Source organism: Sorex fumeus, unplaced genomic scaffold, assembly GCF_029834395.1.
Source record: "Sorex fumeus unplaced genomic scaffold, SorFum_2.1 ptg000072l, whole genome shotgun sequence".
NCBI lineage: Eukaryota > Metazoa > Chordata > Mammalia > Eulipotyphla > Soricidae > Sorex > Sorex fumeus.
Genome location: NW_026606129.1, coordinates 40,018,503 through 40,043,556, shown reverse-complemented (window position 1 = coordinate 40,043,556; position 25,054 = coordinate 40,018,503). Strand labels below are relative to the sequence as shown.

General features: G+C 38.5%; 1 protein-coding gene across 4 annotated transcripts in view; it reads right to left on the bottom strand.

Annotated features, from left to right (window-relative positions):
* Positions 1-25,054, bottom strand: part of GOLGA4 (golgin A4) — a 119,337-nt gene that overhangs the window by 14,342 nt on the left and 79,941 nt on the right. For all 4 annotated transcript variants that reach the window (XM_056129093.1, XM_056129097.1, XM_056129095.1 and 1 more), the window contains 5 exons: positions 22,255-22,371; positions 21,404-21,424; positions 21,171-21,239; positions 9,522-9,594; positions 1,132-1,235 (listed from right to left, as the gene is read on the bottom strand). In XM_056129093.1, coding sequence (XP_055985068.1) covers positions 1,132-1,235; positions 9,522-9,594; positions 21,171-21,239; positions 21,404-21,424; positions 22,255-22,371 — 384 coding nt within the window. The remainder of the gene's footprint in view (positions 1-1,131; positions 1,236-9,521; positions 9,595-21,170; positions 21,240-21,403; positions 21,425-22,254; positions 22,372-25,054) is intronic.

The following is a 25,054-nucleotide window of genomic DNA, read 5'->3' as shown; positions in this document are numbered from 1 at the left end:
AACAAGAAAATGATTTTTGGGTTCCCTTTGAATTAAAATTTTAAAGGTCTTTAAGCAAGAAAGACAATGAATTGTTCACTATATAATCTCTAGATATATGTTCACATTAGAGGTGCTTTAACGCCCCAAATACTTTTTTTTATACTTTCCAAATCAATGCTTTGAACTGGCTTAGCACCCTGACTCAACGACCTCCAAAGAACAAACAGTTAAATCACTGGTTGCTTCTAAGAATAGAAAACACATTCTCTCCCTCTCGGACAAGATATATGGCCAACATAAAAGTTCATAAAGAAAAAAAGACTTGAAATAATATTAAAAAAATAATTGCCTTAAAGTAAAAATCTCAACTAAGGAAAGAGTTGTGTATTTTCCTAAATGCATTGAAGATTTACCAAATATACAATTTAATGCACATTGAAAAATATTGAAGGGACAAAGACACAAAACTCTACACTCAATGACCTAGCAAAAATAACTTTGTAGAAAACAAAGTAGCCAAGCACTAATACTTACAAGGTAAGGTAATGTTGTAATGATCATTATTCAATATGTATAGAAATGATTTTCTTACAGTAACTATTTCTAAATATTTCAGCATTATCATTCTTACTTATGACTTTTCAATACTAACCACACTATCCTAAAACTCTGTGAGAATAAAATGTATTCCCCTCTAAGACTGGAAATCAAAAATAAAAAGTCACATGCTTCAAAAAGTATTCAAGGGCTGGGAGGAGGTTCAACGGTCTGGAGTGCAGGCTTTGCATGCAAGGGGCCTGGTCTGAATCTCTGGCATCACATGGTCCCCTAGCAACCTCCAACCCGAGTGACCCCCAAGCCTGGAGTAGTCCCTGAGAACTTCCAAGTGTTACCCAAATCCCCTCCAAAGGACTAAATTTTATTTTCAGTATTCAGCATCATCCAGCAGTAGTTTTAAGTAATATTTTATAAATGCAACAAATACAAGATCTGACAATTCACTTTTTATAAATTAAAAGCAATAGCACAATTACCTGTTGCTTACTATTAGCACTTATTGTCAGCAAATAGCAAACACATGGCACTAACATTAAAAGGGCACATTTCCTTTTAAACTAAGCTGCACGCCAAATCACCAGACAGACATACCTTAGTCTCACGACCCATCATATACTCAAAAAGCACTTTTCGCAAATACTCAAACTCAGTAGATTCTCCGAAGAGTGAGACATCAGTATGGTAAAAACTGCCACCTGTTGAATAAAAATAGACCAAGTTATAGACAAAACCAGGTAAACTACTTAACTGTCTAGAAAACAAACTAAAAAACAAGGGGGAGAAGACAGGTATCCCTTCCATATCACATGTATTGAACTGTGTTGTGTAAACACTAAAAAAATTTTACTGGCATTTTTCATTTGTAAGACATAACAAGAACTATTAAAACAATTTCCTTCTCACATATTTTTTCCTCTTAATCCCCTTCTGACTCTTCTTTCTTCTCGTTGACAATTTTAAAAAACTATACTTCAAGAATCCCTCTCAGAGAGCACGGCAAGCTACCGAAAGTATTTCACCCGCACGGCAAAGCCTGGCAAGCTACCCGTGACATATCTGATATGCCAGACATAGTAACAATAAGTCTCATATTGGAGACATAACTGGGCCCACTTGAACCAATCGATGAATGGAGGACAGTGCTACAGACAGTGCTATACTTCAAGAATACAAAGTTTCCTTAAGATTGATATTCCTCCCCCATATTTATGTGCTTAGCTTTAGACAATTTGTATTTTGTTATGACACAATATCTGAAAAGTACCATTCTTATATTTCTAGCATTTAAACCCTCAAAGCACTTAAGTCAAAACACAAAATAACTTGAAATGGCATGAAATATTACTAATGACATTTTAGTATGTTTAAAATATGTTGACTCAGTATCTTAAAGACTCTCATACAGGCCAGGGGATGGCCCAGAGGTCTAGAGTGCATGCTTTGCATGCAGGAATACCGGGTTCGGTCCCCAGAAATGACTCCCAGGCACCAAGCGGGGAGGAGTCCCAGAGTTCTCATACAGTTAGCTATCTACTGAGCTCCAATTCAAACTTAGAGTAAAGAAAAAATATAATTCAGGCATATAAAGTCACATTACAACAAATTATAATCTGAATAAATTCTCATTTATGCATTTAAGAGTCTATATTTACATCCACTTCCAGGAATAATGGCTATACCTGAGCCTTTTTGAAAAACCTAAAATTAGGGCCGGAGTACAGTAGGTAGGTCATTTGCATTACACACAGCCTACCCAGGTCCATTCCCTGGCTTCTGATATGATCCCCTGCACACTGCCAAGAGTGATCCCTGAGTATAGAACCAGAGGTAAGTCCTGAGTACAATCAAGTGAGACTAAGTCCCCAACCCCCAACCCCAATTAAAAAAAAAATTCTAAGATCACAGAAATCCTTAAAAAGATTTTTTTAAAAAGGCCTTAAAAATCAGAAAGAAATACAGATTACTTATTTAGAAATGATGATCAGAATGATGCCTCAACAACACAATTCAGAAGACAATGTGGTGATAACTTTCAAATGCTAAACAACTACAACAACAAAGAAAAACACTCTCTACCTAGATTTTTCCGGCTAAGGATATTAACTTCTAAGAATCCTAGACTTCCACTTCCATGCTGCAATGTTTAGACATAATATTCCCACAAGAACTATGCACAAGCCCCAAACTGCGGCTCGGTGCAGAGCCTTCTGTCCAAGGGCCAGCAGCACCCCACATGCTGGGTGTAACCCTAGCAGCACTACTTTTGGGATCCCAGGCAACACCACAAGTACGTGGTCTCTGGAGCACTACAGTCAAGCGTATGTGAGCCCCACAAGCAGGTGTGATCCCGAGTCACTGAAACAAAGGGAAGAGTTGGAAATTTAAAAACAAGATATATAGAAGATAGAAATTCCAGGGAGATCAAACACTTGGTATGTATAAGCAAAACTTGGAATTTTGAGAGGAGAATATAGGAGCCTGGGTATATGATCAGGGAGTAAGTGAAACTCTCTTCAGAAAAATAATAATGGATTTTCTGCATGGTTAAAATTCTACAACATTAATACTGTTTAAATATTATAAATGCCTGCTGATTCATCCACTGACTTGCACTTATTGATACAACTCAATATTTTCTCTCCAATTTACTTAAGAGAAAAACAATTATTTACATAAAGACTTTTCTCATCAATTTTCATAGTTGTAGTCAATAGAAAGTCAATAGTCAATAGAAATAGGCTAGCCAAACAGAAATAGAAACTGCCAAATAGAAACAGGATAAATGGCAATTCACTGTGACAACATAAGCAATTTTTGGTTGATTCCTATGATTAAATACTAGGTAGCAACCCAAAGGAATAAAATACAGATGACATCACAACACAGACCTATCTTTAAAAAACTATATTGTGGGAAAAATAGAAAAGATACAGACACAATTGATTGCACTGAGTAAATTTTAGAAAAACTACATGGAAGGAAAAATTAGCTAAAAACACTGCAGAAAATAAGGTGCTTTGCCTTGCAGGTAGAGAACCCCTACATACCTCCAGGAGTCATTCCTGAGCATAGAGCTAATAATAGCCACTGAGTACCCCTACGTATGGCCCAACGCACATCCTTAGACCCACAAATAAAACAAAACTAGATTAGTAATTGCCAAGGACTTAAGAAATGATGACAACAGAACACAAGATTACTCTTGGCAGTAATGGAAATATTCTCTAATTTTGTTAAGTAAAATTGTTTCACATCATTGTATAATTTGTCAAATCTCTTTGAAATGAGTTTTACTATCTGTAAATCATACTGGTGGTTTTCAACCACCACTACTCAGAACAGTACAGGTACCCAGGTGAAAAGCCACTGAACTTTGCCTTGATAACCCTGATTTTAAAAAAAAAACAAAAAAACCCCATAATACAGAAAATTACATTGCGCAGCAAGATTACACAATTCAAATATAATAAATAACCAAGTTGAAAATGGTCTTTTATTGTAACACTACATTTCTTTTGGTTTATAATTCAAATCACAATTTTCTCAGTAAATACAAATAAAACCTTAGGAGGTGTCATTTACACATATGAGACTGGCAAAATCTTTAAAGTTGGGCAATAACCTTAAGTTTGAATCACATATAGTCTCTTAAGCATGGTCAGGGGTCACTTCTGAGCTCAAAGTCAGGAATGTCACATGGGGACTCTGGGTGCTGTTCAAAGGACAACCACCACTTACCCCAACACACCACATACATACATACATACATACACACACACACACACACACACACAATGTATACTTTTTATACAATGTAATGTTTTACTCAAAGCATACTTTACAAACACATTAACAAGAAACAATGGTAATACACTATTTCTGCTTTAAAAAAATAGTATAAACCAGAGTGATATTATAGTAGATAGGGAGCTGCCTTGCACGTGGTCAACAATGGATTGATCCCCAGCATCCCACACGGTTCCCTAAGCTCCATCAAAAGTAATTCCTGAGTGCAGAGCCAGAAATAGCCACTGAGCATTGCCAGGTGTTATTCAAAAACAACTGAACTAGATAGATAGACAAGATAGACAGACAGATTGGCCTCAAGTGATAGGGGTTGGTTTGGTCTCTCTCATCACCCCCTTCCCTCCCCATGGGGCTCTGGAGGTCACACGCACAAAATGCCTCTGACTGTTGCTTAAGCTCCTTAACAGCCATTATCCAGAGACATACAAAAGAATCTCAACTGAGCAGCTCACTGCAGAGATTTCTCCAGATCCTAATTATCTAAAATTTTAGAATTCCTGGAGCAGGCGGCCACAACAGTGACTGCACAACATCTTATGCAATTCATAACAAACAATACAAAAGAGAGTATGGGGGAAATTGTCTGCCATAAAGACAGGCAGATAGGGGGAGAATACTGAGGTCCTTGGTGATGGAAGATGTGCACTGGTGGAGGGTTGGGTGATCGATCATTGTATGACTAAAACTCAAACAGGAATGCTTTGTAACTGTATCTCAAGGTGATTTTAAAAAAATAATAAAAAATAGAAAAAAAAGGCAAGATAGTCTCTTCTAGAACAACTCTAAATGCAAGAGTTTACAATGTTTTACACTAGAAAACAAATTATTTTATTAAACCTGGAGGCTATTTATAGTTACTTTTTATGGAAAAGCACTTAATACAATTTTTCAGTGTATGTACCCATCTTCACATTCTCCCAAGTGGAAGCATATGAAAGAAATTTCTTTTCTTATAATTCTTATTCTGGGTTTTAAGCAATTGAGAGTGGAAATTAGTTATTGTGCAAATAAAGATTTTTGCCAAATTGTCTACCCATTGCTTCTTATGAAGTCTTTTCAATTAACTTTATTTGGGTACTGTTCAACATTTTTAATGCCAAACTTCATCTGGGTCCAATTTCAAAATGTTTAACTGAAAAATCCATTTAACTACACTTTACACAATCTTAATCAACTAAGTATGTTAGAGATAATTATCTAGTTAAAACAGGATTTCTTCAAAAATGCATTAGAATGCCTTTTGAAAATGCAATAATTTAATTAGAAAATAAAAATAAGAAATAAATTTCACATTTGTTTCTACAGGGAAAAGTAAATGTAATAAAAGAGGTATAAGATTACTACACAGGACAGTAAATTTGCCTGACAGAAATTAAATGAAACCAAAGTGAATGTTAAGATGCCTTATAATTATGAATTAGAGACTCAATGCATGCCAATTCTCTTTAATTTTCTATAAAATCCATCTCTTTAATTTTCTATAAAATCCATCTTAATCATAATTCTCCTATTTTGCATGTTAGTAACTTGAAAATCTGATTGTAAATTTTATATGGACTTTTTTTTTTTGCTTTTTGGGTCACACCTAGCGATGCTCAGGGGTCACACCTGGCTCTGCACTCAGGAATTACATCTGGTGGTGTTTGGGGGACCATATGGGATGCTGGGGATTGAACCCGAGTCAGATGCATGCAAGGCAAATGCCCTACCCACTGTACTATTGCTCCAGCCCTTATATGAACTTTCAAAAAAAACTAAGATTAGCTAAGATATTTTTGAAGAAAATAGAGATGGTTATCTCTAACCCAATAATAAGGCTAAATAAGATCATAATATCATGATAATTAAGAGTGAGGTAATAAAGCAGACAAATATGAGTAGATGGAACAGACCACAGATACCAGAAACAGGCCTGCAAAATATGGACAAAATGGCCATTGCTGTCCCCCCAATTCAATCCCCCATATGGCAAAAACACAAAGCAATATATAAATTTATTCCGAATTTCCAGAGATAGATATCAAGGTAACCATGTAGACAATGTGGAAAACATTCTACTTACAGAAGTAATCTCAGTAAATACATGCTCAAGAAATGACAGGAGTGAGAGTAGAAATTAGTTATTGTACAAATAAAGATGTTTGCCAAAAATCATTGTATAATGGTGAACTATCACCACTACACAAGGAGTAAAGAAAGAACAAATTTAGAAAGTCACCCATCAATGGTTGCTAAACATGGATCAGACAGGCAACACCTGACACTGTAGGAAAAAAATGTTAAATGACAAAGTACAATGTGTCTTTTGATGGGCAGTAACATGTACTGCATTGGTCTCTTTATGGGTATGAATGCCAGCAATGCAGACTGGAATCTCATCGAGATCCTAATCTAACTACAATGGGATGGAGAACCAAGAATTCAGAATGTGTTACACTCAAGTACAAGTAAGTTGACAACAAAGGGGGAAAACAGAGAGAAAAGAAATTTTAAGTTTTGAAAAGGTTCAAATGAGTTCTCAATAAAATGTTTTAACATTGTAGCACTGTCCTCCCTCATCGATTTGCTCGAGCAGGCACCAGTAACTTCTCCATTGTGAGACTTGTTACTGTTTTTGGCATATGGACTACACCACAGGGAGCTTGCCAGGCTCTGCTTGTGCGGGCAGGATACTCTTGGTAGCTTGCCGGGCTCTCCGAGAGGGACGGAAGAATCGAATCCAGGTCGGCCCACTGACCGATAGCACAGCAGGTAGGGTGTTTGCCTTGCACGTGGCCAACCCGGATTCGATTCCCAGAATCCCATATGATCCCCCAAGCACCGCCAGGAGTAATTACTGAGTGCAGAGCCAGGAGTAACCCCTGAGCATTGCCGGGTGTAACCCAAAAACCTAGTAATAATAATAATAATTTCACACCTGTTTTAACATTAGCTACTTAAAATTTCCAAACAAGCAAAATCTAAGTAAAATTTTGCTCAGAAGGATATGGAAAAGTGGCAAATGATAAGATGTACAAGAAAATTAGGAAAATCAGAAAAACAATAAGTATGAAGGGTATTCAAATAAAGACAGTATAAAGAGACAACAACAAAGAACTACAAAACATTTTATTTCTTCCTGCACACCAGGTGGTCATTTCACCCTCACCTTTTTTTTTTTATTTGGGTGCCAAACCCCAACTCCCACCCCAGCAACCTCCTCTGTGCTCAGGGCTTACTCCTGGCTCAGTGCTTAGAGATCATTTATGGTTGTACTCAGGGAACCATATGCAGTGCCAGAGATAGAACGGGAGTTGGCTGAGTGCAAGGTAAGCAATTTACCTGCTGTACTCTCTCGCCCCTCATTCTTACTTTATAACAAAGCAGAATGCAATGAAATTAATGTTTATATTTAATCAGAAGGCTCAGGTGTTGAAAGGATTCAACAAGTCGGGACAAAATGTATGTCTAACAGTGCTTAGCATTTAGTATTTTGTATGTTATCTATTAAGTAAAACTGCACATATGAATCCATTTTACAATTTAAAACTGAAAAAAAGAAAATTGTTGTGGAATTCTGAAGCTGAAACAAACCTAAAGAATCAATACTGTTTTCCACACACTGCTGGGCACTGATTCAACCCAGTTCTCTGCTAAGAGTCACATATGTTGACTCAGCCATGGCAAACAATCTCTGTAGCATGAATCTTCCCAGCAATGAACTGCAGGAAACTTCCAAGTTGGTTTTCTCTTCTTTCTGAAGAGCGTTTTGGAAAGAATCCAACGCAAATCCTTTAATTTAATTAAAAACTGCATATTTTATGTTATTTCATAGCAAGTTTTCAAAAACACAAAAGAATGCAAAATGGCTTCATGCCCTACCACCTCCTATGAAAGAGCTTTACAAAATATTTAGCAAAATAAAACTATTTTTAATGTAGCATGGCAATGAAACAGAATGAATAATGAGATTATTCAAAAATCATGATTATCTCAAGGTGACAACTACCTAAACACTGAAGTTCATGGCTAAAATTCTTTGAATGTGGCATACATTATTTAAATCAAGAGAACAGTATATCCACATCATTCTATCTCACATTGTTATATTGAATATAGGAGTTTGGGGGCTGGAAAGATAGCTCAAAGGGCTGAATGCATGCTTTGCATGCAGGAGGCCTGGGTACAATACCCAGCACAACTGAGTGTGACCCCAAAACAAACAAATTACAACAACAACAACAAGAATGTCTATAAAATTATTCTCTTTAAGTTCTGATTTAAAAATAGTGGTCAGGACTGGAAAGACAGGACAGCAGGGAGGGAATCTGCTTGCACGCAGTTGACCCCGGTTCAATCCCCAGAATACCCTATGGTCCCCTGAGCACCAGTAGGAATAATTTTCAAGTACAGAGTCAGGAGTAACCCCTGGGCACCGCTAGGTGTGACCCAAAAAGCAAAAAAATAAAATAAAAATAAAGTAAAAGTAGTGGTCACAAATTGAGGGATCAAGGTTCAAGTCTTCCAAGTAGCCAACTGTAGTTCAACCCCAGGCATCACATCAGCCCCTAAGCATCACCAGGTACAGTCCTGAAACAACCCCAGGAGCAGCGTTGCAGGTCCCAGCACCGCTAGTGTGGCCTGGGGTCTGCCTGGCAAGGCAGGGCCTGAACAACAGTTAATTCTCAGGACCTTGAATTGAACTGCCAACCAGGATGGCTGAGAAATTGCTAAAAGGGGCTCCTTGGAGCCCCTGAGCACTGCTTGGGAGGCCCCCAAATAAGTAAATAAAATAAAAACAGTAACTACAGCATGACTGTTAACAGAAAAAAAAACAACAACAACAACAACCAAAAAAGATCTAAAATACATAACCCTGTGTGTATATGAATGCATGTAGCAGATTATGTAAATATTTGCATACATAAAGAATAATCTGGAAAAATACAAATTGCCAACCACATTCATCTGCAAAGTGGGGAATAACAGGAATTTGTGGTTACATTTTAAAAGTGCAGCTCTTCTTTTTAACAGTAAACATGCCTTTATTAGTTTTAGATTACTACCATTTCTTCCTTTAAAACCAGCTGTTAATGGAAAATTAAAAACATAAAATATAAGGAATTAGATTAGCATAGACAAAAATAAAAATCATCCATAAAGCCATTAAGAAATAGCCATGAGCTCACTCTTACCTTTAGATGTCTCTGCATTTGCTCCATATACATTCTTTTCGTATTTCTTCAAACGGTCTTCTAGATTATGAATCTAAAACAGCAAATATACAAATCAAAGGAGTCATATGGAAACCACATGTAAAAATAAATGACTGTTTTATCTACTGGATTTTTAATGCCAATATGTAAATAAAATTAATACAACTATAATTCATACAATGTCTCCTTAAATATGACAACATAAGCACAGACAACAGAAAAAACATTTGAACTGTACCTAAAGTAAAACTTTTATACTTTAAAGGATGTTATTAAGAAAGTGACAAGGTAACCCACAGAAAAGGAGAAAATAGTTGCAAGTTATATAGCACTGTAGCATTATCCCATTGTTCACAGATTTGCTCGAGTGGGCACCAGTAACATCTCCATTGTGAGACTTGTTACTGTTTTTGGCATGTCAGATATGCCACAGGGAGCTTGCCAGGCTCTGCCATGTGTGTGGGATACTCTCAGTAGCTTGCTGGGCTCTCTGAGAGGGACGGAGGAATCAAACCCGGGTCGGCCACCGTGCAAGGCAAACGCCCTACCCGCTGTGCTATCGCTCCAGCTGCAAGTTATATATCTGATAAGATATATTCCAGGAGGCCTCTCAGAATAGCTTAGTGGCAAAAGTACCTGTTTTATGAGTCTGAGAGGGCTGTAAAGCCAAGTTCAAGTACAGAGCTTGTGAGTTCACACCACAAGCTCTGCCCTTAGGGATTCCTGTCACCTCAAGAAAGTGCCTGATCTCTCTGGTGTCTGCAATCAAGTGTGTATGCAAATACCACAACTTAAGTTGTGTAGAGCCTGGCAAGGAGCACAAGAGAAGTGTGCAAGCACACAAACCAGTCATTAGGGTAACAACAAAAGGGATGGGAAGGGGAATAAATAACATAAGAATAAACTTAGAATTACAAACAAAAACTTGTTGGCGGAGAACTGGAGAAATCGGAATCCTTATGCTTTGTTATTCAGAATGTAAAATGGTGCCACAAAAAGTCAAACATATAATAATTACCATATGACCTAGTAATTATACTCTTGGTTATATACCCCAAAGAACTGGAAATAAGCATTCAAAGAAAAAATTGTACACAAATGTTCCTAGCAATACTATTTACAATAGTCAAAATGTTAAGCAATCAAATGTCCATCCACAAATGAAAAAATAAAATATGGTAAATTTAAACAATGGAACTGGTACAGCCATAGAAAAAATGGCATACTGATAGATGCTAAAAAATAAATGAAGTTTAAAAATATCAGGCTAAGTAAAAAAAAAAAACATAAAAGAGCAAACATTATTCTATTTATATAAAATGATCTAGACAGAAAAATCCGTACACATAGAAATCATTATATAGTTTCCGTGGATAGGGGATTGGTAATCCAGAACAACTATTTAATGTGTACACAGGTCTCCTCTTCGAGGCTATAAAATATTTTGGAAGTAAATGACCGTGATGAGTTCAAACATTATGAATGAGGAGCTGGAGTGATAGTATGGCAAGTAGAGAGCTTGCCTTGTACATGGCTGACTCATTGACCCAGGTTCATCCCCAGCATCCCATATCGTTACCAACCCTTGCCAGGAGTGATCCTGAATGCAGAGCCAGAACTGGTCCCAAAACAAAACAAAAAACCATTGTGAATGAATTGTTAATGAACTGCACTTTTTAAAATGATTAGCATGATTGACATGTTTGAGGAGTATTTTGCCAAAATAAAATAACACAAGGACAGCAGGTAGGGCACATGTCTTACATGTGGCTGATCCAGGTTCAATCCCAGGCACCACATATAACAAGTCTCTCGAACCCCACCAAAAGTGATTCCTAAGCACAGAGCCCTAAACAGCAAACTGTGCCCAAAAACCAAATACAAAAATTGTTATGCTTGAAGAATTAAAATATTTGATATTCAAAAAAAAGAGTTTTTTGAAAAAGAAGTCACATCTGGTGGTTCTTGGGGGGCTACTCCCTGGATGTGCTCAAGGGCCATGCAGTGCCAGAGATTAAAGCTAGGACTTACACTCATGTGTTCCAGTCCTTTAAAACCATCTCCCCAACAGTAAAGAGCACCATGAGGAGTGATCCCCGAGCACAGAGCAGGGAGTAGCTCCTAAGCACTGCTGGGTGTGGTCCAAACCCCCCATCCCCACACCAAAAAAGAAAATCTTGAAGCAGAAAGCCTGAGAATCGAAAAGCTAAATCACTGGGAAATAGAAAGCATTATCTACTTTATGGGATCCTGTAAGATTCACATCTTGGTCTCTTATACAGAACTTTCACCAGTGCAGCCTGGTTATCTCAACTACATTAGGCCAATAGTCTATTAGCCCTTACTCCAATCAACATTCCCCCCAAAACTCATAAAAGTTAAGAAAAAATACAACACAAATCAAAGACTAGCATTAAGTTCAGGCCCAAAACCACAGTCCCTGAATCACTGCAAGAAGCTCCACATGATTACAAAGGAACACCAATTGGAAGGGAGTATCTCTGATGGGGAAAGAAGAGACCAGCACCCACTGAGTTCCCCCAGTGTCCTCTGTGGCACTGAGGCGGGGACAGCAATAGTGAATTAAAAAGGATCACCTCGATACAGCCGAAGAGAAGGGCCACATGGAGGGTGGGATCCACAGCTCCCGGAGGAAAAAAAAAAAACAGGTTCCAAAAAGAGCCGAGATCATCGGGAAGTCCCAGATGGGGTAGGTACCACATCCCGCTTCCCCCAGATGGAACCCCGGTGACCAGAAGCCTCTACAAGCACAGCTCGAGTATGCGGGAACTAGGGCTTTTCCTCAAAACTGCGCGGCCGACATCTCTCTATATACAAAGTGATCAATGGGAAGTAAACCACCCAACGTTTCTCCCTGAAAATCAGAGTTAAGTTTGGAGCACAGCCACAGCCCCAGAAACACAAGGACTTAATGCAGAACTCAGCAGCTTGGAGCAGAAAAGTGAACGGACTATGCGTTAATCCAGGCCATCAAGTCTGCCGGAGGGGAAAGGGTGTTGCCCCATTCGCCCTCTCTTCTCTGGAAAGAAGGATGGTGGCCGCATGGGAGCCTTGTGGACAGCAGGTATGAACCGGGGGTGTGGGGGCAACTAAAACCTCATGGGAAGGGGGGCGTTCCGGTCTGTCCTTCACGCCCTACCGAGATCACCAGTTGCCCCCCACGAGCAGCTCTCCAGCACAGCCACGGCCCCAGAAGCACAAGGACTTAATGCAGAACCCGGCAGCTTGGAGCAGAAAAGTGAACGAACTATGCGTTAATCCAGGTCATCATGTCTGTCCGGAGGGGAAAGGGTGTTGCCCCAGTCGCCTTCTCCTCTCTGGAAAGAAAGATGGCGGCCGCATGGGAGCCTTGTGGACAGCAGGTATGAGCCGGGGGTGTGGGGGCGACTAAAACCTCATGGGAAGGGGGGCGTTTCGGTCCGCCCTTCACGCCCTACCGAGGCCACCAGTTGCCCCCCACGAGTGGCTCTCCAGCACGGCCACGACTCCAGAGCACAGAGACCAATTTCTTAACTATCTGACTTTCAGTAGAAATACTTCCAGGGTCAATAAGTAAAATAGCAGAAATCCAAAACCAACATTTAATTCTTGAACCCAGCTGTAGAAAGCAAATCACTTCACAATGCTTTTTCAGCATGTCTGATTTCGGCGGGGGTAAACTCTAAATAATAGTGGTGAATCTTTTATTGAAACAATGAATCTAATCAAAGCAGATAGAGTGTTAACTAGAATTCATCTGCCTCACAGGGACTGGGAGGGGTGGGGGTGGGGTTTTATTGGGTATTTTATTCATGGTAAAAAATAAGTATTGGTAAAGGGAAATGTGTTTGATATTTGCATGACTGAGACCTAAACCTGAAAGCTTTGTAACCTTTCCCACAGTGATTCAATAAATAAATAAATAAATAAATAAATAAAAGGATCACCTCTAGATTCCCTCAAGCACCACGGAAAAAAACTGCAGAAGTCCATCATGGGAATGGATGAAGATAGGGGCCCTGAAGCCTCAATAAAGAATATCCATTTACATAATCTCTGATAAAAAATTAGAGACAAAATAGTAAGGATATTTAATGAGTTCAAAGAAACAGCAGAACAGCCATCCAATAAAACACAGGAGAATATGAGAGAAACAGTGGATGGACATTCAGTAAATCACAGGATAGGACAGCAGAAATAAGAGAACTACAAGCAGAAGTGCCATTATTTTAAAAATTCAGTCGATAAAATGAAAACTCAATGGATGCCCTCAATAGTACAATAACAGCAGCTGCAGACAAAAATCAGTGAATTTGAAGATCAGATGCAAAAAACCTCCAGGCAACAGCAGAAGATAGAAAAACAACCACAAAGTAAATCGGTGGCAAACAAGAGAAATTTAGGATAACTCAAAAAGAACAGCACAAGAATCCTTGAAGTTGCAGAGGCAGGGAAGCAACCCCAATGAGGAAGTACAGTCAAAGGCATCATTGCTGAAAAGTTTCCAGAGCTGGGAGAATGCAGGCATCCAGATCCAAGAAGCCCAAAGGGTACCAGCTAAAAGACCCCTAATAAAAAGACTCCAAGACATATCCTAATCAGAATGATGAAAACCACTGATACAATACCAAAAGCAGCAGATCAAAGAAGGAAATTACATACAAACGAGCATCCCTACAATTTACAGCAGACCTACTAAATGAGACCCTCCAGGTCTGAGGTCAATGGTGGGATTATAATAAAAACAAACAAACAAACAAAAATTTAATGAAATGAAGGCCTCACCAGGAGTCCTTTACCCAGCCAGACTCACAATCAGATCTGAAAGAATAATACACAACTTCACAGATTAAAAAAATAGCTCAGGAATTTCATAGACTCAAACCAACTTTGAGAGAAAAACTGAAGGGGTTACCTTAAGGCAAGACAAACCACACAAAGACACCAAACTTCTATAGAAAGATGGCACAAAAATCCCATGACAACAATCTCTCTCAATGACAATGATCTAAATACACCAATTAAGAGACCCAGAGGACTGGAGCAATAGCACAGAAGGTAGGGCGTTTGCCTTGCACACGGCTGACCCAGGTTCTATTCCCAGCATCCCATAGGTCCCCCAAGCACCGCCAGGAGTAATTCCTGAGTGCATGAGCCAGGAGTAACCCCTGTGCATCGCTGGGTATGACCCAAAAAGCAAAAAAATAAAGAGACCCAGAGAGAGTGGGAAAATGGGTTTAAAAATTGAATCCAACATTCTGCTGTCTACAATAAACAAGGCAAGACAAACCACACAAAGACACCAAACTTCTATAGAAAGATGGCACAAAAATCCCATGACAACAATCTCTCTCAATGACAATGATCTAAACACACCAATTAAGAGACCCAGAGGGCTGGAGCGATAGCACAACGGGTAGGGCATTCGCCTTACAAGCGGCCAACATGGCCGACCCGAGTTCGATTCCTCCGCCCCTCTCGGAGAGCCCGGCAAGCTACCGAGATTATTCGGTATGCCAGACACAGTAACAACAAAGTCTCCAATGGAGACGTTACTGGGCCCGCTCAAGCAAATCGACGATCAACGGGAGGGCCTTTACTTTACTTTTACTTACAATAAACACATTTGAATAGTCAGAGCAAACACAAGACTCAAAGTAGAGGCTGGAAAACAATTTGTCAAGCAAACAACTTCAAAAAGGTCAGGGTGGCCATACTAGTATCCAACAACACAGATTTCAGGCTGAAAAAGGTTTGACAGCAAGGAGACAGTAAAGGTCATTTCTTAATAATCAGGACAAAATTATAATCCTAAACATAAAGAGGGACCAGAAAAATACTTAAAACAACTGTGCTGGTAGACTTCAATAAGACGCTGACAGCAACACAACAGTAGCTGGAGACTTCAACACTGCTTTGTCATCTCTTGATATATCAAGACTAAAACTCAGCAAGAAAGTACTGGCTTTGAAGGAAGAAATGGAAGGAGTCTAATATATATATATAGATAAATAGACAGACAGATAGATAGATAGATATTATGTTTTCTGTCCCCCGACAGACAGACAGACAGATAGATAGATAGATAGATAGATATTATGTTTTCTGTCCCCCGAAAGCCAAATACACATTCTTCTCCAGTGCATATGGGACATTCTTCAAGACAGACCAGATGGTGGGCCACAAAACATATTTCCATAAAATCAAGAGGATAGAAATTGTATCAACTATCTTCTCAGACTATGATGCATTGAAACAAAGAATAGAATCAAACACCTAGAAATTAAACAGCTAACTACTGAATAACCAGTGGGTCAGAGAGGAAATCAAAAGATTCCTGCAAACAAATGAGAATGAGGACACGAGCCACTAGAACCTGTGGGACACAGCAAAAGTAGTGCTAAGAGAAAGTTTTATAGCTCTGCAGGCTTTCATCAGGAAGGAAGAAAAGACCCACATAATAACTTGACTTCACAGCTTAAGATCTTGGAAAGTGACCACCAAAAGGAGCCTAAACCAGGCAGGAGGAAGGAAATAAACCTTAGAGCAGAAGTTAACGAGCTGGAATCCCAAAAATCAACCCAAAAGATCAATGAAATCAAGAACAGATTTTCTGAAAAAAATAAACAAGATTGATAAACCACTAGCAAAACTCAAAAAGAGAAAACCCTAGTAAAACTAAATCAGAAATAAAAGGCAGAATGTAGCAACAAGATACCATAGAAATTCAAAGAATCAATCAGAGATTACTTTGAGAATATTTATTCCACAAAACAAGAGAACCTAGAAGAAATGGATAAATCCCTGGGTTCCTATAACTTTCCAAGACTGAATCAAAAACATTTTGAATACTTAAATAGACCTATCACTATGAAGGAAACTGAAATGGTAATCAAAAGTCTTCCCAAAAACATACTGGTGGAGGGAGGGTCACACTGGTAATGTTGGAACACTAAATGCTTGAAAGAACCGTATAATGAACAACTCTTTAAGTCACACTGTTAATAAAAATTATTTTAATTTTTTAATTTAAAAAAGTAACTTAAAAATAATTTAAAATCATAAAATAAAAACCACTAATTATTAAAAGAAAAAAAGTCCCCCCCCAAAACAGAAGCCCAGGTCCAGATGGATTCACTAGTGAATTCTTTCAAACCTTTAGAGGGCCTACTGCCAATCCTTTTAAAATTTCTCTAGGAAATTGAAGAAAGAGAAACACTCCCAGTTTCTATGAAGCAAACATCACCCTGATAGCAAAAGCAGAGACCGCACACACACACATACACATACACAGAGAAAGAGAGAGAGGAATTACAGGTTGTGCAAAGATCCTTAACAAAATATTAGCAAACAGAATCCAATAACTCATCAAAAAGATCATACATCATGACCAAGTAGGGCTCATCCCAGGGATGCAAGGATGGTTTAACATTCTTAAGCCAATCAACTTTATACATTATATCAATAAGAGAAAAAATTAAAACCATATGACCATTTTGATAGATGAAGAGAAAGCATTTGACAAGATTCAGCACCCATTCATGATAAAAACTCTCCACAAAACGAGAGTTGAAGGAACTGAACTTTCCTCAATATAGACACGAACCCAGAGCAAGCATTATTTTCAATGGGGAAAAAAATAAAAGCCTTCTCACTAAGATCAAGAACAAAACAAGGCTGCCCACTCTTGCCTCTCCTATTCAATATAATACTGGAAATACTTGCCAAAGCAATTAGGCAAGAAAAAAGTGTCAAGGTATCCATATAGGAAAGAAAGAAGTCAAGCTTTCACTATTTGCAGATGACTTGATACTAAATTTAGAAAACCCTAAAGACTCAATTAAAAAAAGCTCCTAGAAACAATATATATGTACAATAAAGTGGCAAGCTACAAAACCAATATATAGAAGTCTATGAACTCCTTATACACACACACCAAAAAAAAGATTTTAAGATTAAAGATATTTTTTAAACCTTGTACACAATTGTACCAAATACCAAAAACAGAGACACTACACACACATACACACACACACACACACACACACACACACACACACACACACTAAACTACCTTGAAAACAGCTTAGCTACATAGGTGAAGGACCTATACCAAAAAAAGCTACAAAACACTACCTCAAGGGAAAAAAATGAGGTAACAAGGAAATGGAAACATATCCCCTGCTCAAGATCTGGGAAGATTAATATCACCAAAATAGCAATACTCCCTAAATCATTATACAGATTTAATGTAGTGCCAATAAAGATACCGATGACATTTTTCAAAGACATAGATCAAACACTCCTGAAATTCATATGGAACAATAAACCTCCCAAAATAGCTAAGGCAATCCTTAGGGAAAAGTAGATGGTAGGTAGAGCACCTTTACTAACTTCAAACTGTACTACAAAGTAGCAGTAATTAAAATAGTGTGATACAGAAATAAAGACAGACTCTCAGATCAATGGAATATGTCCTGACACAGAGCCTCAAATAGTGAATCATTTAATCTTTGATAAAGAAGCAAAAATTATGAAGTTGACCGAGAAAACACTCTTTAACAAGTGGTACTTAGGGGGCTGGAATGATAGTACAGTGGGTAGGGCGTTTGCCTTGCACCCAATCAACCCGGGTTCAATTCCCAGCATCCCATAGGTTCCCTTGAGCACCACCAGGAGTGATTCCTGACTGCAAAGCCAGGAGTAACCCCTGTGCATCACCAGGTGTGACCAAAAAGCAAAAAAATAAAATAAATAAGCAAGTGGTACTTGGGAAAACTGGGCAGCTAGATGCAAAACATATGAACTCAGACCTCTAATGCCAGGCACTAAAGTTAGATCAAAATTGATTTAAGGCCTCAATATCAGACATGAAACCATAAAGTACAGAGAAAAAAATGTAGGAAGAACTCTCCATGACGTAGAAGCTAAAGACATCTTCAAGGATGAAACACCACTGACCAAGCAAGTGGTAGCAAAAATAAACAAACTGGATTACATTGAAAGCTTCTGTACCCCAAAGGACTAGGATACACAGACAGTCCACGGAATGGGGAAAATTATTTATCCAATACCCATCTCATAAGGAATTAATATCAAACATATCATTAATCACTTCATAAAAGCTCTTAAGATTTTTTTTAAACACATATTTCCCTTGCTATTTTCAATAGATTTTTCTATTTGATATTCTTCTTAATTTGTAGCAAACAAATCTGGCAGGGCTGGAGCGACAGCACAGTGGGTAAGGTGTTTGCCTTGCATGTGGCCAACCCGGGTTCAATTCCTCCACCCTTCTCGGAGAGTCTAGCAAGCTACCAAGAGTATCTCGCGCGTACAGCAAAGCCTGGCAAGCTCCCTGTGACGTACTGGATATGCCAAAAATAGTAACAACAAATCTCACAATTTGTTTTTAGATCTTACTGGTGCCTGCTTGAGCAAATCGATGAACAACAGGAGGACAGTGCTACAGTGCATATAGGCACTGGTAGAATTTTACAAGAAAAAAAAATCCCAGTCCATCAAAAAATTGGGGGAGAAGAAATGAACAGAAAGTTCCTCAAAAAAAATATATATATATAAATGGCCAAAAGGCAAGTGCAAAAATGTTCTACATCACTAATCATCATGGAGAGGCAAATCAAAACAATAATATGGAGATATCACCTCACACCAGAGACTGGCACACATCCAAATGAACAAGAACAATCAGTACTAGTCCAGTTGTGGGGAGAAAGGGACTTTTATTCATTGCTGGTGGGAATGCCGAATGGTCCGGCCTTTTTGGAAAACAATATGGGCATTCCTTAAAAAACTAGAAACTGAGCTTCCATATGACCCAGAACACCACTTCTAGGAATATACACTAGGGGCCCAAAATCACAATGCTGAAAAACCATCTGCACTCTTTATGTTCAGTGTGGCACTATTCACAATAGCCAGAATCTGGAAACAACCCTAGTGCCTGGGAATAGATGACTGAATAAAGAAATTATGGTACATCTATACAATTAGAATACTATGCAGCTGCCTGGAAAAATAAAGTCATGAAATTTGCTTATATATGGGTGGACCTGGAGAGTATCATGCTGAATAAAATGAATCAGAGGGAGAAGAATATACACAGAATGATTGCCCTCATTTACAGGATATAAAAAAAAAACATAGTATAAGAAAGATAGTAGAAATGAGGGCCAGGAGGACTGGTCCATGTTGGTAGCTTGCCACAACTGTGGGGGGTGAGGAGACTGTTAGGACAGAGAAAGGACCGCTACGAAAATGGACTGCTTTGAGAATGATAGTTGTAAATGGTCACTCTGGAAGAACTGAGTACTGAAAGGAGGTAAAAGGATATACATGATAACCTTTCAGTGCCTGTATTTCAGGAGAGAGGAGAGAAGAGTGAGAGAGGAGAGAGGAAGAGGGGAGGGGAGGGGAGTGGAGTGGAAGGGAGGGGAGGGGAGGAGAGGGGAGGGGAGGAGAGGGGAAAGGAGAATCTGACATAGAGGCAGGCTGCCGGTGGGGGATGAAAGAGGGGAAACTGGGAATATTTGTGGTGGAAAATGTACACTGGTAAAGGGACTGGTGTTGTAACATTGTATGACTGAAATCCAATCATGAACAGCTTTGTGACTGTGTATCTCTAAGTGATTCAATTAAAAAATAAGAAGAAAAAGAAACTTTCTTTTACAAAGTTATTACAAATTAAACAAACACAATTTGTTATACGAAATGTTAAGAATTAGAATAACAGAATGCAAATGTTCTTATTTAGATATTCCCTAATACATCTGCTTACGTAAAGAAAACTGCAATGCCTGCAGCACTCTTTACAATAGCCAGAAACTGGAAGAAACCTGAATGCCCAAGAACAGATGACTGGTTAAAGAAACTTTGGTACATCTACACAATGGAGTACTATGTAGCTCTTAGAAAAGATGAAGTCATGAAATTTACATACAAGTGGTACAATATGGAAAGTATCATGCTAAGCGAAATGAGTCAGAAAGAGAGGGATAGACATAGAAAGATTGCATTCATCTGGGGGATATAAAGTAACAAAGTATGAGATTAATACCCAAGAATAGCTGAGATCAGCACCAGGAGGATTACTCCATAACTTAGAGGCCAGCCGGGTATCCTAGAGGAAAGGGCTGTTCAGATAGAGAAGGGAGCACCAAATAAAGGATGTTTGGAGGATCCTCCCAGGAGGGGAGATGCATGTCGAAAGTAGACTATGGACTGAACATGTTTGCCACTCAATGCCTCTTTTGCAGACCACAACACCCAAAAGGAGAGAGAGAACACAGGGGATTGCCCTGCCACAGAGACAGGGGGGATGGGGGGATGGGGGTGGGAGGGATATTATCCATGGTGGTGGAAAATGGGCACTGGTGGAGGGATGGGTATCTGATCATTGTATAATTGAAACCAAAGCACAAAAAATTGTAAATCTACAACTTTAAAAAAAATAAAATAAAATAAAGGGAAAAAAAAAAGAAAAAAAAAAAGAAAACTACAATGCCAACTACTAAAACAGTTTTTCCTAAAGACCCAAATGAGGGTCAATACACACTAACATAGTACAGGAGGTCAAGTCAAAATTAAAAGACACAATCCAATCCATACCTGTTCTTTGAACTCTTGCTCTTTTAACTTTGAATCACTGACTAGAGTGGTCTTCTGTGCTAGTTGTGTCTGAAAGAAAAAAAAGTCAGATCTGAAATGTTCCATTGCCTGCCTTTTCATATATCCGAAATGCTTGATTTTCCTGGTTAAAATCTTATGTTTTAACTTAAAATACAAATTGCTCCTGAACATAACACCACCTTCATTCAAATTTGATGAAGAATTAGACTTACCTGGAGCTCCATAATTGTTACCTACAAATGGAAAAAGGGAAGTATGAGTATATGTAATACACAACAAAATGGAATCATCTGAAATTATAGTTGTCTCTTGAGAAGCAACAACTCTAAATAATTTTCTTTTAAACTTGGTCTATTTTGCTTTACAAACTATTATTGTAAATATGTGCGAGCGTAGGTAAACATGAAGCACACCATCTGGCTTCTCAAATGGGGATGCTGTTGGCATGGCCCAAGGAGAAAGGAAGGAAGCCACAGGGTAGATGGCCTATCTTACACAGGAGGAATTTTACTTAAACACTGGCATTATAAAATGTTTAGATATCCATGAATCCAAAGTCTCCAAAATGATCCCACTCTCTCTGCATCTAATCCGTTAACCAAGGAGAAAAACAGAAACTTTTTCTTGATGTTACCTAACTAAAAAATATTTTATGACTGTTCATAAGAATACTTGCTATAGAGCAAAGTACAATATTTAAATTTTTTTTCATGAAACATAAAATATAAAATGACTGCACTTTCTATGGACCATTTTCGATTCTGTCCCAGAGCTAAGAGATTCATTTTCCTTTGCTATGCTGTCCAAGGAAAAGACTGGGAAGCATGGGTATAACAGAAATGCCTAACCTCTGAAGATTGGCAGGCTGGGTTTAAACTCCCCATACATTTATTGGGTGAGCATCACCATTTCACCTCTTTCAACCTTTGTGTCACTGTCTATGACATGGAAGGAAAACTATCCTTTGTGAAATGTTCTATAAGAATCACAGGAAGTAAGGATGTAAGACAAACAATGGAAATAACACTATCTTAAGGTAATGATAAAGCACAGTTCCTCTCACTTTGTCATTGTCAGGATCTGCCTCTTCTTGCTGGAGCTTCTGCTGGTATTTCTCCTGCAGCTCCTCAAGCTGAGTCTGCAAGTCCAGCACTTTAGCAGTCATTTCTTCTTCACGAGCCTTTAGGATAAAGCAAATGTGTCAACAAATACTGCAGAAAAAAATGAATCAAAACATGGCATAGAGAAAATTACCTTTGAGGGAAAGCAAATGCATAAACATGCTTTAAGATACGAATCACATTTTTACTGTAATTCGTAACTATGCTCAAAACCCCTTCTTTCAGGCATAGCTTTTAACTCCAGGTTCTCTTAAATGCTGTCACCAGTCTGAGGAATATTATAGTCACCTTTATTCACTCTGTCCCACCCCATAGAGTTCCTCAACTCAGTTCTTTCCTTATGTAGGATCCTGAAGTATTAGCAACAGATTTAATGTGTAACAGTGCTACAGTTAACCTATAATACAGAACTTGTGTTTAAGATGTGAGAATTTTTTTCTTCATCTATATTAGGGTGTGATCTATAGGAAATAGTCATTCATCAAAAGTAGTATATATTTCTTTTTCTTTTCTTTTTTTTTTTTTTTGGCTTTGGAGCCAACCAGGAGTTGCTCAAGAGCTATTCCTAAATTGGTGCCCTGGAGGGTCACTCCTGACAATTCTGGAGACCATATGATGGCAGGAATTGAACCTGGGCGTCCCACCTGCAAGGCTATGCTCCAGTCTTTGAGATATTCTTATGCACAATGTTGTTCAACTGGCTGGCAATTTACTGATCCCAGTAGCTGTGGAGGATTTTTCTCAGCCTATCTATATGAGATGAGATTAGATTAGAATGGTAACTGTATAGATATCAAGAGATGGTTCTTTGTCCTAATCTATCAAACAAGCAATTCTCTAACATATCTGCCCCTAGACTATATCAGCATTTTCTTGGAGTGAAATATTCAACTAAATTCTGTTTCTGAAAAAAAGAAATTTAGCTACTGTCCAATGTATTGGGGGGAAAAGTCTCTATTTGCCCACAAGTTTATAGGAAATAAACAAGACTACAAAAGCAACATGTGACTCACTGGTTCAAAAGTCCTACTTAGAAAATTTAGCAAAGAATGGTTCAGATTTTCCATTAAATTTTTAATTATACTCTCATTTACTAAATTGCATACTTGTATGATTTATGTCAAGTTAATTTTAAAATGTGTTAGTATAAAATTCCTCGTAATACTAATTTTTAATATATATACCTAAAAAAGAAAAATACAATTTTTGAAAAAAATTCATCAACTTATCACTGATTTACAATTTTGTAGACATTCAGTTTAGCTTCTATTTATCTATATGTGTGTAGATGTCACTATCTCCACCAAAAAAAAATTCTTTTATATGTGGGATATAAAGAAACATAGTAAGGAAACAACAAATGGCTAAAGTCATGAGAACTCAGAATTTTTTTTTTATAGAACTGAGTTCACATGGAGGTAAGAAGTGGCTAGAAGGCAGCCTTGGGAAAATGGTGGGGAGAAGCAGACACTATGGTGTCTGAAGAGTGTGGTGCTGGGTTTATATATGGAAGAAAACCTTTAACAGTACTGTAAATCCTGGTGCTCCAAAACAGAGGTTAAAAAATTAAATAGGAAAATTGGCAAACAAAAGGCCCTCCCGTTGATCGTCGATTTGCTCGAGCGGGCCCAGTAACGTCTCCATTGGAGACTTTGTTGTTACTGTGTCTGGCATATCGAATACTCTCGGTAGCTTGCCGGGCTCTCCGAGAGGGGCGGAGGAATCGAACTCGGGTCGGCCATGTTGGCCGCTTGTAAGGCCAACGCCCTACCCGCGCGATAGCACAGCGGTAGGGCGTTTGCCTTGCACGCAGCCAACATGGCAAACAAAGCTTCAGTCTATTTGCTAAATAGAATAGCTTTATTCTACCTCCTAAAAGGCTGCTACCCACCCTTACTTTACACATTTGTCTTGGTAACTAGCAGGACTATTGTATAGAGCAGCCGAGCTCTCTCCTGGCTCTTACAAATACTGGAAAACCTTCCTCCGAAAAGAACACTTAGGGTTGGAATATTGATCAGATTTGAGTAGTGAAGAAAGGACAAATGCTTGCTGACTAAACCTCAAACAAGTATGTGATTTAACAGATGCTGACTTCCCAGAAGAAAGAAAATCTTTCAAAAACAAGGTAAGGCATAAACTAGAGGATGCTTAAACCAGGAAACACATAGAAAAATCTAACTTAAGTAGCTCTTGTCACAAAACTTCTCATCTTAGTCAAGGTATAAACATCTAGTAACTAAGCCTCCTCTGACATCTCCTGACACTTTAGCTTCCATCCCTAAAACAGCATTGATAAGAAACTAGTCTATGCATTACTGCCCGGGCTCCATTTACCGCTTTCGCTTTGCCCTTTCACATCAGGTGCAGATGCCTATGTCAAAGCGGTCTAGCGTTGCTTGACATAATCACTTGGATAACTATACGCAGCTATAGAGCTGTAGGTAAGAAATGTATTATAAGCTAAATAAGGCAGGAATATAAAAGTGTGCCCAGGCTTCATTCAGCAATTTAAAAAATAACAATGGGGGCTGGAGAGATAGCACAGTGGGTAAGGCGCTTGCCTTGCATTCAGTTGATCCGGGGTTTGATCCCCATCTGTCCTCTGAGCAATGGCAGGAGTGATTCCTGAGTCATAGATCCTGGAGTAAGCTCTGAGTTTAGTCCCAAAACAAACAACAAGTCACTGAATCATTTGAATGGATAAATGTAAATACAGCTATCCACGTCAACAAAATGAAC